The following is a 15,533-nucleotide window of genomic DNA, read 5'->3' as shown; positions in this document are numbered from 1 at the left end:
TTATATTTTTTTTGAAATGAGGAAAAAACTACTTTGATATTAAATATTTGCTTTCACAATGCAGAGTAAATTCAAAATTATATTATTATTCATGTACTACAGATTTACAATTCTTTCTAGTACCTATTTCAAATAAGGACAGCTCATTTTAAAATTGCTAGTACTGAGCAATTATAGTTTCCACAGAGTGGAGGCTAGATTTATGGCTGGTCTTTAATGCTACGGTGTTTTTAATCACAGTGTAATAAAAATACATAGGAATGTCATGGTTATTTTCCAAGCTCTCTAAAAACATGAGTTTTTCCTCTATCTGCATTATAACATCAGTCTTAATTTACATATTATTTCTCAGCCCTATTGCTATGACGTTCCATTTTGTTATGTAAGTCTGCAAAATTAATGCTTTCTATTTCAAAATTGGTATATTTTATCACCCTCCATTTTAGTGATATCAACAGCAAAAGATACATTAAATACCTCTATGTTAGTACTGTTCCATCTCTAATAATAGATACATGAATAGCTATTTAAAAGTGAAGAATTGCTCCTAGGCTATGTCATTAACAGCAGAAATTTCTACTTACTAACTATATTGATAATAATGTATTTCTCATTCTTAAAGAAGTAAATTTTGCTTTGTTTTTGTAAGGCAGTTTTGTTTCTATATGCATATATTTAGTACAGCTACTTTAATTTTTGTCAGAATTTCAGATGTTTTTCTAAAATAAAAAAAGAGAAAGAAAAAAATAGAGGAGCTTTTTTGCCTTTTCTTAGAATTGCCAGACATTTTCTATTTCTGTCCTCCAGTGGTTGAAATACAATTGATGTTCATTGTTCCACTGATGATCTCTTGGGGTGTACAGCAGAAGCATTTCTGGCCCAGGGACTTCTGATACTGGATATGCAACATCATTTTACAAGTTTCATACACATTTTCCTCACCTTACCTAGTAAGAGGCAATAGAAGAGAAAACACAAAATTTGTAACTTCAAGTGGTAATCTTTTATATGCAAGTCTCAAAGTACATAAATGACATGTTTTGGGGGATATGGACTATTATCATTCCTCATTCTATGTATGAACTATGAAAACCTGGGATGTAACCTAACATAAATAATGACAGTCAATATACTATTTTATACCTAGGGTATTTTGCTTTTTTTACTGTCACTGGCTACTTTTAAACTAATCACTACTACCTGGAAAGCACTATAGAAAAATAGTGCTTTTTTCTTCAGTGTAGTTGATATAGCCAGAAAGTAGTTGTTATAGCAGGAAAATATGGACAAGATTTAGTCCACACACCCCACTCTTCAGGACATTTGTGTGTGGGATGCTTGAGTTGTAGGCCTACCTGACTCCTCCCCTGCAGTGCTCTCTGCAGGGATTGGCCATTGTGTCCTTTTAGAGGCAGACTGGTATCTACCTATAGCTGCCTCCTGTCTGGTGCCTGCATTCAGTAAGCTTGAAAGGGCTGGAGCAGGTATCAGAAGCATCTAAACCATCTACCATTTAGAAACAGGCCTTATGCTCTTCAGGTTTCTCTGTACTTCTGAGATTGTGTTAGAGTAACTACATTAACACAAAGGCTTTCTTACAACATATAATAATTTTTTCTGTTTTCATTAGTCACTCAGCTCCCAGAATATCTTAACCAGTAAAATATTTTTCTTTCAATGTAGCTGGATCTACATCAAGTGCTTTGCCAGTACAGCTAAGCTGGTTAGAGGGCACGGTGTCTGCTTATTTTAGCCAACAGTGTCTGCTGGCAAAGTTTCATCGTTCAAGCCAAATCTTCCTGGTTTAGGAGGTTATTACAGCTTCTCTAAGTTCATCATTATTTCTATGACTAATAAGTCCTTAGGAATCTACATTTCCTGTTCGTTCAAGTCACAGCCTTTCAGCATCTAAAAAAAGGATCATTCAAACCAGCTGGCACTTTAAGCAGCCGGTATTTTTTTGCTGTCATACTTCGTTCCTTCCATTTTGCAAACATTTATCTCCCATGCTTTGAATGGAAAGTAGATCCTTCTTCTTTTCTGCTTAGTTTATACTAAGATGATCATTACCTTGAGGTCAACCAGGATGTGCTTGGTTCTAAGAATGCTTTTTAAGTCAGGTGCCAAGACACTTGCTACGGCCTTATACTCTAGGGTACAGCCTAGGTTAGTTTTTAGTCATTTAAAATTGAAAGGGGCTGCCCTAGCAAATACTGAAAAGTTTTAAAATTGTCTGCAAGGTTTTATCAGTACAGCAGTGTAACCTAGGAACATGAAAAAGAAAAAAGTTATAGGTCTGCTGGCAGTACCCCCAACTTGTAGGAGAGGCTGCCTACCAGCTGAGTGACGCTGTCAGCCTGCAGGCCGGTACCCGTTGAGTGGGAAAAATGCCTCTGCCCTGGGCACTCTGCATCTCCAGAAGAGGGCTCTGCCAACACATTTAAGAGAATGCAGGTTTTGTAGTCCGAGAATTAAAACTCTGGATTTTAACCTTTTATGCTTTTTCACAGTCTGCAGTCTCTCTCTGCTCTGTTGTAGCCTCTAATGGCAGATGCTTGTGCAGTGGGTGAGGTGGAATAAACTGGGAGACCATGTCTTCTGAAAAGCTCATTTTAACTGGGGCAAGATGTATGAGGACAAGAACATAAGAGTTATGTTTGTGCTGGTAAATTAAATATGCCCTGAACTGTGTTCTGGTGCTGAGACTAACTGGCAGGGAATGGTTTGCATCAGCTGCTCAGGTCTCAGCCTTTTACAGAGGACGGTCACACACATGCTGCTTGTTGGGGTTGCTTTCCAGCCCATGCTAACTCCTGACCCATAGCCTTGAGCTGTTTGGGAGAATGGCAGTCAGTATGAGTGGAAACCATGCCAAGAATAGCACGAACAATTTAACAGTAGATGCCTCAGGAATGTTCTCTTGCACTGTTTAGTGTACTAGTATAGATGCCACCAGACATTTGGGGGGAAATTGCCCTTCTGATAATATACCTAAGCAAGTTTCCCAATAACAACAACAAAAAAAACCCTCCTAGTCTAACTCCAGCATGGAAAGGCTGACATATCCCTGATATGTAAGCTAGTACAAATGTGACTTTAGAAAGCTGGAGGCATTTCAGGAAAGTCCTGTTTGGAGAATATGACTACAAGCAGGCAGCCAGTACTAGTAAACCTGAGTTCACATACCCACTCAGTGAAGATTTTTTTCCTGTTATTTGCACTTATTTGTTGCCAAAGAAACACCATTAAAAAAAACCAAAAAAAAAAAAAAAAAAAAAAAAGCAAACGTAACTAAGGCAAAGAAGTCTCTTGTGCTTTCTCTCGCTCTCTCTCTAAACCAGAGCTACCTATTATGGGAGTATGGCAAGAGAACAGCTTCACTCTGCCCTGCAGCAGGGAAATTATCCACAGGCAGCAGGGAGCGGTTACCCAGCACAGCCCTGCCTTGCAGCAGAAAGCCCATAAAGAAGAGACCATTGTTTGACCACAGATGCTCCAGCGAACATAGGCTACACCGCAGGGAAAGACAGAATGGTTCTTCCCACTAAATCTTTACTGTCCCAGGGATTTCTTTCTCAGGGTGCCTCACACAGCCAAAGTGAGCTAGAATTGTGTGCTTCATTTCCTAGAGTGTAAAAGGTTAAAGTTTTCCAGCCTAGAAGTTAAATTTATTCCTTTCTTTTTTTTTCTTCTTAAGGAAAATAAAGACTGTCTGGAATGGATTTTGGTAAGTTATTTGCCTGCTTTTTTAGCCTTATTTTTTACCTTATATATATTATGAACAGCAAGACTGACTTTTTCTCAGATATCTGCGTCTCAAGATACTTTTATTTCAGGCTCTCACTTAGTTCTGGACTATAACAAAAATGACATTTTTGCAAAATGTTTATCTGTCGATGGAGTTATATAATTGTATTAAAAAACATGAAGCCATGTTAGGTTAAACTAACTTACTTAAATGCTGCCCTTCAGCTTTCCAACTCTTGATTTTCGTCTTGTGATTCCATGGAATTTTCATCACAGTTGACTTCTGTACAAGAGAAGTGCTTCATATATGAAATACACACAGTTCTCCCCTTACCTCCCCCCTCTTTTTCTTTATAGAAAAAAAAGGTTTCAGGGTCTCTCCACCAAAAAAGAAGACAAGTATACAGGCCATTCCCCTTCTGCTCTTTTGCAAGTAGGGGGAAGTCAAAATCCCTCAGAGTCCAGCAGAGAGAGCTGCACATACACCCCGAAGCAAGGGAATTCCATACAGCTATTCACTGCCACATGCAATTATCCATATTGTCCTCACAGTTACAGGAATCAGTGAGGCCATTGAGACTCTTACGAACGTAGCCATTATCTTTCTGCATGGACTGCGGTCTACTAGCCAGGTAACAGCAGATACAGAAAACTATGACAACTTGCTATCTCAGGTGAAAAGGCAAATGAAGAACTTTTCTCCTGCTTCAAGCCTTGAGAGGTCTCCTACTCCATCAGAAACCTCCCATCCTCCCCAGGGAATTCAAGTGATTCCCAGTGTCACTGGTCCTCTCTCCCCATATGAGAATTTGCAGGGCTGAGAATAGAGAATTAAAAAAAAAACAGAATAGCAAGTATATACCCACAAATACCCATGCACCCACATCCTCATGTCTGGGAAATCCTGAATTCAGAAAGTTAGCAGCAGCATTTAAGAGTGTCACAGTCTTATACTGTTCACCTACCCAGTTCCCTGAAAGATAAGAAAGTGATATTGCCCACATTTTTCTAAATGGACATACCTGCACAACTTCAGGGAGGATAATTTGCAGAGATGCCCAGGCTGGCTCAACCAAGAGAGCTCCAGATGTCAATACTATTGCTGTATCACCCAGGCATAGGTGCAGGCAAACCTGCCCTAGTGGGAGGTAGTGTTTAGTTATGAGACTGAATTACTTAACTAACAACAATTCTTCTCCTGAAATCCAAACTAATATCTGCACATAGTGTTGTGCAGATGCATCAGTAGGCTCAGAGCTCTCAGCTTTGGTCCCACTAGGGAGTACAGACATGAAATCATGCACAAAGGGGACAGGGAGAAGACATAGATGATCATCCAGTCCATCTCATTCCTTTAAGTGATTTTTTTTTCAAGCTCACAGAGAAATACCACAGTATTTCTGTGGCACAGTAGCTCACTGGTGTTTCTCAGAAACACCAGTTCCTGATAAGCACACTGATTACAGCACTAGCCTTCCTTACCTGATGCAGTCTCACCCTCCACCCTTTGTTGCATCAGGAAATCTGATTTTGGAGGTCTGGACCTTGATGCCAGCTACAGACAGTACCAAAAAAGGAAAAACAAAAGATAAAGAAAAAAACAAAAAGTTTATTCACATTCAGATAAAGCATTTTTACTAAGCACTTTTGTTGGCTTTTGACCACCCATGAGCTATAACTTGAGCATTTTGATTTTGCTATTAAATCAAACATGCTATTATCATAATGAGATGGTTCCCATAGTGAGGAAATGGCAACAACAGGAGGTGGATTGGAGTATGAATTCAATATGATGCCAGCTGTGCTTACTGGCAGGCAATATCTTTATTCTGAATATGTGACTCATAAGAAAATGCCACATACACCTTCACATCAATGACAGTTATCTATCCCCCTTTTGCATCTCTCCTCCTATTTATCTCACTACGTTACTCTGTACTCCTTAACCCAGGCATGCATTAATCCAATTTTCATGAAAAACAAATCTTTATCCAAGGGAGAGTAATCTTGTTGCTTTCACAGAAGGGTCCTCTCAAAAGGCAATGACCCTCTTTGCCAGATGGATATGGCATTTCAGAAGCTTTACTGGTCAGAAAAATTCTGCGTATCTCCTTAGAAAACAACAGTCTTACTGGTTTAGGAGCAAAACAAGCAGACAGATTATAAGAGGTTGCTGAAGTGAGGAATCACAATATTAAGCAATATCTTGTGCTCTGTCCCTGTATTTCCTTTAAGTTTATTGGCCCAGAGATAGTAATACCGTGTTGCTCTTTTTAAATGTTTTCATTCTATTTACATTTTCACAATCTCTAAGCTCATTACTGATGTTAATAAATGTCAACACATGACTTTATGTTACACAGGAAGTAACACTGTCTTCCTGTCACGCAGGTGACAAAAGTGATTTACCTAGGTTTATTCCAAGACAGAAGCAGAGTCAGGACACAAAATATAATTTCCTGGCTCTTAAGTCCTGGCCTCTAACCACTACTCCATTTTTTTCATTTGAGATGCTATTGTTTAGCTCACTAACTCTGCAAATCTCACGTTTTTGGAAAAAAAGATTAGGATGCCACATCCCTTCCCTTCACCTCCTGATCTATTCCAATGTGTAGATACTGCCACATTTGTGTGGAAAAAGATGCTTGTGGCATCGAGACCATTGCCAAATATTTCAGACACTTCCTCTTGAGAAGGCACAGACAATGTCACAGCTTCTGTAATCTGATCCTGCATAGCTGGTTTTCCTTTTTGCAGACTATTGACTGTATAGTAACATTAGCTGCATAAGCAATTGGTATCCATAAGACTCGCTATCCGCTCGGTCCTGACACGCAAATTCAGCACCACATCAATTCTCCCAGGAAGGGCCCTCCATTAAGATGATTCCATACTGCAGACCCTCAACTTTATGTAACATACTGCCTATCCTGGGTTAAACTTACTGGCTGCACAAAGCTAAAGAAAGCAGCACAAATATATGAACTGATCAATCATACTAATTAATTTCAAGAGGCCACAGATGGTAAACTCATACCCTGGAATAGTCTCCCCCAGAGCCTCAATTCCTGTTGCTTGTGAAAAATGACAGAAAATAAAATCCTCTCCCTTTGGATTCTTCTGCCCTTGAAAGCTTCCCAACATGTGAAAGTGAATTCAGTTCCTCTACAAGCAGAAGCCCTTTTTCCTGTCAAACTTCTGAAGCCCAATGCAAATAACATTTTTACATTTGCATTTCTTACCATGTATTATTCTACTTACAAGAGAACAATGCAAATGAAAATGAAGATGGGGCAGTTTTGGCAGAAGTGATGATGGGGAAAGCCCACAAGTTACTCAGAAGCCCTGGTACCAGATGTGCTCTGAATTACTCCGGACAAAGAAGAGACTGTTTCTCTCTCAGAAAGACGATTTATTTAAATGTCTTTTACAAAGCGAAAAACACACAGTTTGCTAAGGTAATGGTCCATATCATTACAGCAATGCCGTGATGAATCCTTTGCCTTCAGTTCCCACTAGCTGAAAATAAAGAGTGCTTAGTACTAAATTCTGCATCCAATATAGATATTTGCACAGAAAAAAAAAAAAAAAAAAAAAAGGTGATTAAATCAGAGAAGGAGAGGCAGCTAGAGCTTCCTATTACCCCAGCTATGCCACTATTGGTTATGACACTACTGGTTATGGCAGCACGGTCAGGTAACCAGGCTCTGAGCCCATATGCAATCCCAGCTCATGGGACATTCACGCAGTTTATATACTAGTACGTTTTCTAGAATGAACTTAGCATGCAGTATGAAGTAGATGCTCCAAATTCAGAGTGTAATTGGGCTGCAGCCAGTAATTGGGATGGAAACAAATGGGTCACGAAGCCTGTTGTATTTGTGTTGCATTTCAGCATCATTCCTGATCTTGTAGTGTGTGACCACAGGCTGGTTGCTTGAAATCTGTGCCTCCTTTCTCTCTTCTGTAAAATAACAACAAAGATGCAAATGACGTGTTTGTGAGATGTAGAATTATTTCAGCTATCTCAAAAGGTTTTCACACAGGATTGATACTTACAGGTCTATTGAGCTTTATGGGGGAAAGACACTAAACTGGTGCAAAACGCTGTCCCGCATTGCAGCTCCAGCGACCCGCAGTGGGCTGCTTCACAGCTGACGCACCCTCAGACACCGGGACCTCCTCACACGACTGGCTCGGTGCCTCCCCACGGCCGCGCGCCTGGAGCGGCCACGGCCCAAAACCTGCGGCCTCCCCCGCTGCTGCGCTGCCCCCGCCACGGCCGGCTCTGAACTCTGGCCCTCAGAAAGCAGGCGGGAAGGGACCACGCGGCACCTCATTTTCACTATTCTGACTCCAGGTTTTGGGTCCCGTGTAAAAGCGTGCAGGAAATGCAAGTTCTTTTCCTGCGACTCCAGGATTCGAGACTAAAAACCGTGAGCACGGGCACTGTAACAGCCACCTGGCAACAGCAGCTGTGCTTCCTGAAGGGGATGCGCGCCCACACGCAAGGCGCACACCCGCCCGCTTTCTCCCCTCGGGCCCGGCTTCGCGCCTGCGGGGCGCCGGGACTACAGCGCCCGACGTGCCCGGCGGTGGCGCCGCGCCGCGACATGGCGCCGCCGCGTCAGCTGACGGCGCCAAGATGGCGGCGCCGCGCGAGGCGGAGTTCGCTGCCCTGCAGACGCTGCTGAAGGTGAGCGCGGCCCGGGCCGCCGCGGCCGGGGGGGTCCGCGGCGGCGGCTGAGCGCCCCCCTCGCCCCCGTTTGCTCTCCGGCAGGCGCCGTCGCGGGACGCCGTGCGGCAGCTGTGCCAGGAGTGCTTCTCCAGCGGCCCCGCCGGCCTCGGCCCGCTCGCGCGGCGCGCCTGCCCCGGCCTCGCCGCCGCCCCCGAGGAGGCCGCGCAGGTGAGGGCGGCGGCGGGGAGCGAGGCGAGCGGCCGGGCGGCGCCGGGGTGCGGCGGGTGCTGCGCGCCGAGGCTCGCGGGTGCCGCTGTGATGGAGAACCGGGCAAGAGGAGGCCTCGGCCCGCGGGGCGGCTCGGGCCTCGGCTGGGGGCTGGAGCGGACGCCGGAGCGCACGAGACGCGCGCGTGGGCGACGGCGGGGGCCGCGGGTCCTTACGCGGGAAGGCACCGCTCCGCGAGGGGGTGTTGAAGGCCCTGGATGCGTTGGTCCCACGGCGGCAGCTGTGTCCCGTCCGGGCGCTGCAGCCGCGTCCCATGCCGTGCCTAACGCTTTCCCGCCCTGCAGAGTCCTCTCCTGTCTTCCCACAGCTGGTATCTGCTTTGCACCAGCTCACCAGGCACGTGGTGTACCGGGGCTTGACAAAGCCAGAAGATATTCTCGCACTCTTTCCAGAAAACTTCCATCAAAACCTGAAAAACCTTTTAACCAAGATTATCTTGGAGAATGTGTGAGTGTTACCCAGCCACCGTTTGCTTTCAGTTAGAAAGTTAAAGCACATGTAGCTGTTCTGATGGATGACAGCGTGCAGAGTGCTGGTTCTGGGAATTTTGTGCATGCCTTTGGACATATGAACGTAATTACAAAGGCTGGGATGAGGGGAGTTGAACAAAATAGGGCACCTGAGCGGTATGGCAAACAAAATGCAGCAGCGCGTAAGTCACAAGACTTCAGGAAAGGGTGTGGGCCTGATCCACATAACACAACAACTCATCCTAACAACTCATCTGTGCAGTGGGAAAATACTTCAGGTGGAAATAAAACTTGGAGGGCTAGATTTCAGTACTGGAAAATCTGATTGTTTAATCTATTCATTTACCAGTACGACTTAGGTGCTGAGGCAATGTGTGTGGAAGAGGCACTGTATACCTAAGAGGAGAGCCACTCTGGACCCGTGTACCTCTCACTGTGTGGTAGCCAGTTACCTTGATAATACCAAGGAGAAGGGTACACATCATCAGTGAGTTGCACCTAGAGAAGAATCAAGAGATAACTTTGGCCACCAGTTGGCCCTACCCCGACAGCCTTTTCTCAGCGCTCAGAAGCACAGGCAGTCTCTCTCCCCTTCACTGCTGCAGCCCTGGTGACCACTGCATCAGAGAAAAGCCACTCAAGATATATACTTCTTTCATAAGCACTGTTGATGCTATTTGTTTTTTTTTCACATTTTCACAGCTCCACTTGGAGGAATGAAGCACAAGCAAGTCAGAGTAAGTAGTTTCTCACACTTTGATGCAATTAATGTTTCTTGAGATTTGAGAGCGGTTTGAGTTTAGAAGAGTGCAGTGCAGCACATCTTCCACAGAGATGCCTACATATGCCTTAGGCGAAGCTGTATGATTGTGGCATCGTAGAGCTTAGCAGAGGCCAACAAGCTTGTATTGAGGTCTGTACTGCTGTGTTAAATTGTTTTCAGTCCTCAGGGAAATTCATTTAATACTCAGCCTGTTGCTACTTTGCAGAGTGCAGTGTGGAAGTAGCAAATATTTGCCAGACTTTTGAAAGTGAAGCACTCTAACCTCCTGATTGAGGTCAGTAAGTGATATCCCTATTCAACAACTGTATATTGCAAAGGATATGTATGTATTAGGGAATATCTCATCTGGGTGCATCTAGACAGCTCTGTGTATTCCTTTCCTACAGCCATCAGGAGGTATACTGCGTATATTCATAACTTTTCTGATATGTGGGGTAATTATGCAATGTTAACTTTAACAGTAGCGTCACTGACAGTGACTTGCACCACAGTTAAGTATTCCAGGCAGCAACTATACTTTGTTTTTTTACTTAGGTTTTCTTTACATCTGTAACACCTGGAGGCTTACAAGAGAGTACTTTGAGGTCTGCATAGATCCTCTTGGCCTCTTTCTTAGTTAACAGAGGAGATAATGGTCAACAGGGAAACACAATGTCCCAAAAGACTAGGAAAACCACTTTCCCTCTAAAATCTCTAGAGTATAAATGGTGAAGAGAGAGGGTGGTGGAGGAGGAAACTATTGCATAATGCTAGAACAGTACAGCAGTTGCTTACGTTAAACATAATTCTAGTGTTACCAAGAGACGTAATGCTTTTTCCTGTATCCCTAACAGTATCATGCATTAGAGGAAATGAGAGCAAGCATGGCACACCAGCTAGGTCTTCATAACCCAGTAGCAAGGCTGTGTGTGTGGCTCTTGGAACACTACCCAGGAACTCTGCTCCGAAACCCGTGTCCTAGTACTCTTTGGGTACTTTGGTATGCTTTGGTATTTAACCCTGTTGGAATAAGATTGCCTTCTGGGCAATGATGGATCATTTTAGTATTATATTCATGAAACATCTGCCATATACTGCATAGGTGCTGAGGCAATGATTTAAAGAACAGACGTTCCAACTGATTGATCTATATTAACATTAAAATGTGGATGGTTTCCTGCCCCTCCCAAGCCACCAGCAATGACTCTTTGCAAATTAACATACAAGACTAAACAGATGTGTTTTATGTTGTTGCAAATGCTGCCAAGTGCTGGCCCTAATAGGCTATAAATCGGAATTTGATCCAAATGCAAGAGCAAGGCAGCCAATTCTGCACTGCCCCCTGGAGTTCTGCTCAGCAGAGAAGGGAGAGCCTTTCCCCAGATACAAAGAGAAATTTCTGTCAGTATTGTTAGCAAGCAACTGAGCATCTGGAGTCAGTAGGAAGGATAGCTATCAGATGGGATCAGCCCTTGGGAAGGAAGCTAGGTACGTTATGATAGACAGAATCCAGATGGGGTGCATTTGCCTGTGAGGGCAACACTTAGCACTCAACAGAACCTTGGTCTTTGCTACTTCACCCACTTGGGTATCCTTGAATAGGTAGCAAATAACTGCTGTAAACCAGGTTTGATAAGGCTTTGACAAATGTACTCAGTATGATATCTTTGAACCTAGTAGATGGAAACCTGCCAGGCACCACAGCTGAGAATTTGAATTGAGTCTGAGAATGAACAACCACCTCCCTATCATGTTTTATGGGGTTGGACTTGCATTTCTTTCAGACTCCTGTTAAAATTCTTGACCGACATAAACAGGAACAATGTTTCCTTAGGCACCCTGTAGCCATCAGTTCTGACGTAATTTAAGTAGTTAAACATGTAATGCTGTAAATGCCTTTCTCAAATGCAAAGCATTTGTTATTGTTTCTGTGTCCTTGGTGTGGACTTCTCTTCTAGTGAGAGTTTACTTTTCTCCAGGAAATTGGATGCTGCACTTTGAAATATGGGACATGCAGCTCAGCTCTTAAAAGAAGAGCTTCTTTTAGGAAAATGGAGCTGCAAAAGGTGCAAGAGAGGCTCTGTTTCTTATAAATGTAATGATTCCAAAATGGGAAAAGACATTAAGTATGCCCTGTTAAACTACACCTTACAACTGTAAGCGTTTACCTTACAGACATTTTTTCAAATTCCTAGATTCCAGTGCTAAAATGTTTTGTGCATCTTTCCACTGGGCAGTCAGGAGCTCAAGCATTACCTTTTAAAATCTGTTGTTGTAATCCAGCTGCATAGGTAATTTTACTTTCCTCTGTGTCAGCGTTTTAATAGAAAACACCTGTACGTCTGAGATGAGAATATCAGTACTGTGTCATTTTCTGGGCTAAAACCGTATTTTCTTTGTGAGAGTAGGAATGTTTATTTTGTTCAAACGCCAGCAAGGATATCTGTGTGCCACCCATCTAAATATCTGTCACAGTTTCACTTGAATATCTTCTTCATATTTCTTGTAGTATCTCTCGTTAGAAGATGAGAAACATTGTTGAAAAACATTATGCTCCTAGGAGCTGATAAAGAGCACTTCCAGTCAGGTCTGTTGGTGCAGGTGTTTTTGGAACAGCTTTAACCACAGCTTTTATGCCAGTTTGTATGATGCTTAGGAACTCTTCAGGGGTCAAACTACAAAGAGTTGCATTAAGTACACACCATCATGAGAGATCCCTGCCTCTTCTCTCTGCAAGAGATGATAGTTGCATAACCTTCTTGGCAGGGCAGCCAAGTCAGATCTGCTTGATTTTTAAAAGCATTCTTATGTGTTTTTTCACTGGTCATAGAACAGAGTAATAAGCATAGTAGGTCCCAGAGCAACTAATGCTGAAATGCTGGTTGAATGCTGCAGGCAGCAAGGCAAAGAAGAGGATGAAGAGGTGGAGATGACATCTTATTGTTCTTCTCCCAGCTGCTTTGTGAACTTAATTATGCTTGTCCTGTGCTGTACCATGCTTACAAATGATAACAGAACTCTGTCCTTCCAGTGTTATGAGGAGGTTTTCACAGATTGGCTTATTGCAGGGCAAAATTGGTATGAAATAGGGTGGTAGCATTAGAATTGTCCATTTTCACAGGGTCAGCAGAACGCTGTTAATGGAGAATCTGGGCCTAACTGACCCCTGGTTTTCAATCCCTCAGTCTCCCTGCCTCGCCTGGTTGACATGGACTGGAGGGTGGACATCAAGACCTCTTCAGACAGTATCAGCAGAATGGCAGTCCCTACTTGCTTGCTACAGCTGAAGGTAATAACAATGGCTGCATGGGATACAGGATCAAAATAACTGAGTCTAACACCTGACTTATGAGTGGCAGCACAAAACAATTCAGACAGGCATCTGGTGATTGCGTGTTGCCCAACAGGTAAGAACAGAAAGGTGCTGAGGAATTAACGGGCTTTCTCAGAGGAGATCTGTGTAGTACCACAGAATTTGGGAACGAGATCCCTGATGAAAGCCATCTTGTTCTAAAGGAATGATCTCTTTGCAAGAGGAGGGAGACGGGATATTTGTCCCTGGTCAAGCAATGTTCTCTATATAAAGAAAGAAAACAGCATGTCAGGGAGAGGCCATTGGCCTTTACTTCTAAACCACTCAAGGCTCAGTAGCATGTTCAGTTGATTGCATTAGTTGAGAGATGACTTCTGATTATTAGTAACTTTCTTCACTGGCCACATCTGTCATATGGGGGCCATAACCAAACTTCTCATATTCTATGCAATTCTTGATCCCTCTGAATTAATAAAATTGGATAGGTGTGCTCGAGAGGGGGGAAGATCTAATGGCATGTGTGGAATGGGATTAAGTATCCTGTGGGATATCTGCCAAGGTGCTTCTGATAGGGATGCAGCTTCCTACTGTAAGACTCTTAAGAATTTTCTCTTACTAATTGCTGCATGTGCTTACTTGTGCTCTGTCAATAGGACTACACTTCACTGGTGAGGCATGCAGCTTAGGCAGTGTGCCCTGGTCTTTCAGGATGGAGCTGTACACTGGATTCGGAACACTTTTCTTAATCCATTCATTAAGCACTGATTTTCCTAGTGGCAGTGGAAAAACACGTGGATGGATTTTTAATACAACTAACACCTGCATTCTATTTTCAGATTCAGGAAGATGCTGCCTTATGTGGAAATAATCCTGTTGTTTCTGCACTGACTGTGGAACTGAGTAAAGAAACCCTGGACACTATGTTAGAAGGGCTGGGAAGGATCCGGGACCAGCTTTCTGCTGTTGCAAACAAATGAATACCAAAGGGCATGAATTTCAGCTGCTATGAAGGGAAGTATTCTCTCCTCCACCTATAGCTTCTATAAGTTGCAGCCTAGTGTGCTATGCTTTCTATCTTAACCAAACGAAATTAAAGAGATTTCTTTTTTAAGTCAGTAAAGATAGCTTTTCAAAAGCTAACACTTAAACATGCCCTTAGTCTTGTGCCAAAAACTGTTTTCCTAATGTTGTTGAATAGAAACTCTTCTCCATTTCAGAGAAGGATTTAAGGGTTCAGAGCCTGGCTTAATTGTGAGGGTCGTAATGGGAAATAGCAAATAGCTGCAGCCAGTGAAGCGAGCACTATCTCCCTGCCCTGAAATTAGGATCTAAAAGGCTCAGCCTGGCTAATGGGTTGCCTTCCGGCATTAGCAGACAAGGAGGGTGCTTCTTTCTGAAATGTGTGTACTGAGGTGCATGCTAGATGTAGCACAGCCATGCTTCAGATTGTTATTACAGGATAATTCTTTGAAATAGGGCAATTATGCTACAACAGATTCCCTTCTGATCAGCTACATAGCACCATTTGCAAAATGACTACTCTGGACATCTTTAGCAGCAAGTAATTTCCTCCTGTTTGAAAAAAGGAGGTTAGATCATTCCTATTTAGGCTTATTAGATTTTAGGCGTTTCTGCCTTGCTGCAGAAAATAGAGGCTGGGAAAGTAAGGAATTGATGGCCATTGTCTGTGCTGTAGGAAACTCTTCTATGGCAATTGGAGCATATACTTCCTCAAAGTATTCTGTTGTTTGTGTAAGTAAGTCTTCATTTAATTAAATAAAACGGCTAATTGATTTTTTTTTGAGTCCTCTTTTGTCTAGAAGAGAGATTGTCCAGGGCTACCTCAGCCTCTTTGTGATAGTGCTTAGTTTCTAGGCTGGTTTAATGGATATTCAGTTTTGTTTTTTGAGAGGGATCCTTTGTTTCCTGCTCAAGATAGCTTGATTTTTCTAAACTCTGTCCATTCTCCATTTAGTAAAGTTTACTAAGGTTTTGTAAAAAGCTCACCTTTTGGTAAAGGCTCCAGTTCTCTCCAACATCACAGGTGATGATCCCAATTTAAAATTTTTTAGATACATGTGCATTGAAGGGGTAGAAGAAGCAGTAAGGGAATGAAAAAAATGGAGACACATCTTTCTGATGAGCTTCTGTAAAGCACCAAACAAGAAAGCTTGATCCAACTGCTTTGTTTATGACAAAGCCCCCCCCCCCCCGCCTTTCATAAGGCAGCTGGTTCTCCCTTAACACACAGAAAACGGTCACTTCTGTTTGCAA

At 43.0% G+C, this 15,533-nt stretch overlaps 1 protein-coding gene and 1 long non-coding RNA gene across 2 annotated transcripts; one reads left to right on the top strand and one right to left on the bottom strand.

The window, feature by feature from the left end:
• Positions 1-758: 758 nt before the first annotated feature.
• LOC146586067 (uncharacterized) lies at positions 759-8,882 on the bottom strand. The gene is made up of 5 exons (XR_014897866.1): positions 8,869-8,882; positions 5,230-5,302; positions 4,770-4,885; positions 3,955-4,030; positions 759-947 (listed from the first exon to the last, which is right to left on the bottom strand). It is a non-coding gene; the product is annotated as an uncharacterized LOC146586067 (long non-coding RNA).
• On the top strand, positions 8,365-15,057 carry COMMD9 (COMM domain containing 9). Its single transcript, XM_085321880.1, has 6 exons — positions 8,365-8,443; positions 8,528-8,653; positions 9,021-9,160; positions 9,886-9,920; positions 13,132-13,235; positions 14,096-15,057. The coding sequence occupies exons 1-6, from the start codon at positions 8,393-8,395 to the stop codon at positions 14,234-14,236; spliced, it is 597 nt and encodes a 198-aa protein (XP_085178006.1). The 5' UTR covers positions 8,365-8,392; the 3' UTR covers positions 14,237-15,057.
• Positions 15,058-15,533: the final 476 nt, after the last annotated feature.

Source organism: Rhea americana, unplaced genomic scaffold, assembly GCF_003343005.1.
Source record: "Rhea americana isolate MKP2758 unplaced genomic scaffold, rheAme1 scaffold_72, whole genome shotgun sequence".
In the NCBI taxonomy this organism is placed as follows: domain Eukaryota; kingdom Metazoa; phylum Chordata; class Aves; order Rheiformes; family Rheidae; genus Rhea; species Rhea americana.
Note: the sequence above shows the minus strand (reverse complement) of the source record. Positions and strands in the feature narration are given on the sequence as shown.

Excerpts from the sequence above, each read along its gene's own strand:
- COMMD9 (XM_085321880.1), top strand. The coding sequence starts at position 8,393 with ATGGCGGCGCCGCGCGAGGCGGAGTTCGCTGCCCTGCAGACGCTGCTG. Across the intron at positions 9,161-9,885 it reads AAGATTATCTTGGAGAATGT|CTCCACTTGGAGGAATGAAG; the intron begins GTGAGTGTTACC and ends ACATTTTCACAG. Across the intron at positions 9,921-13,131 it reads TGAAGCACAAGCAAGTCAGA|TCTCCCTGCCTCGCCTGGTT; the intron begins GTAAGTAGTTTC and ends TCAATCCCTCAG.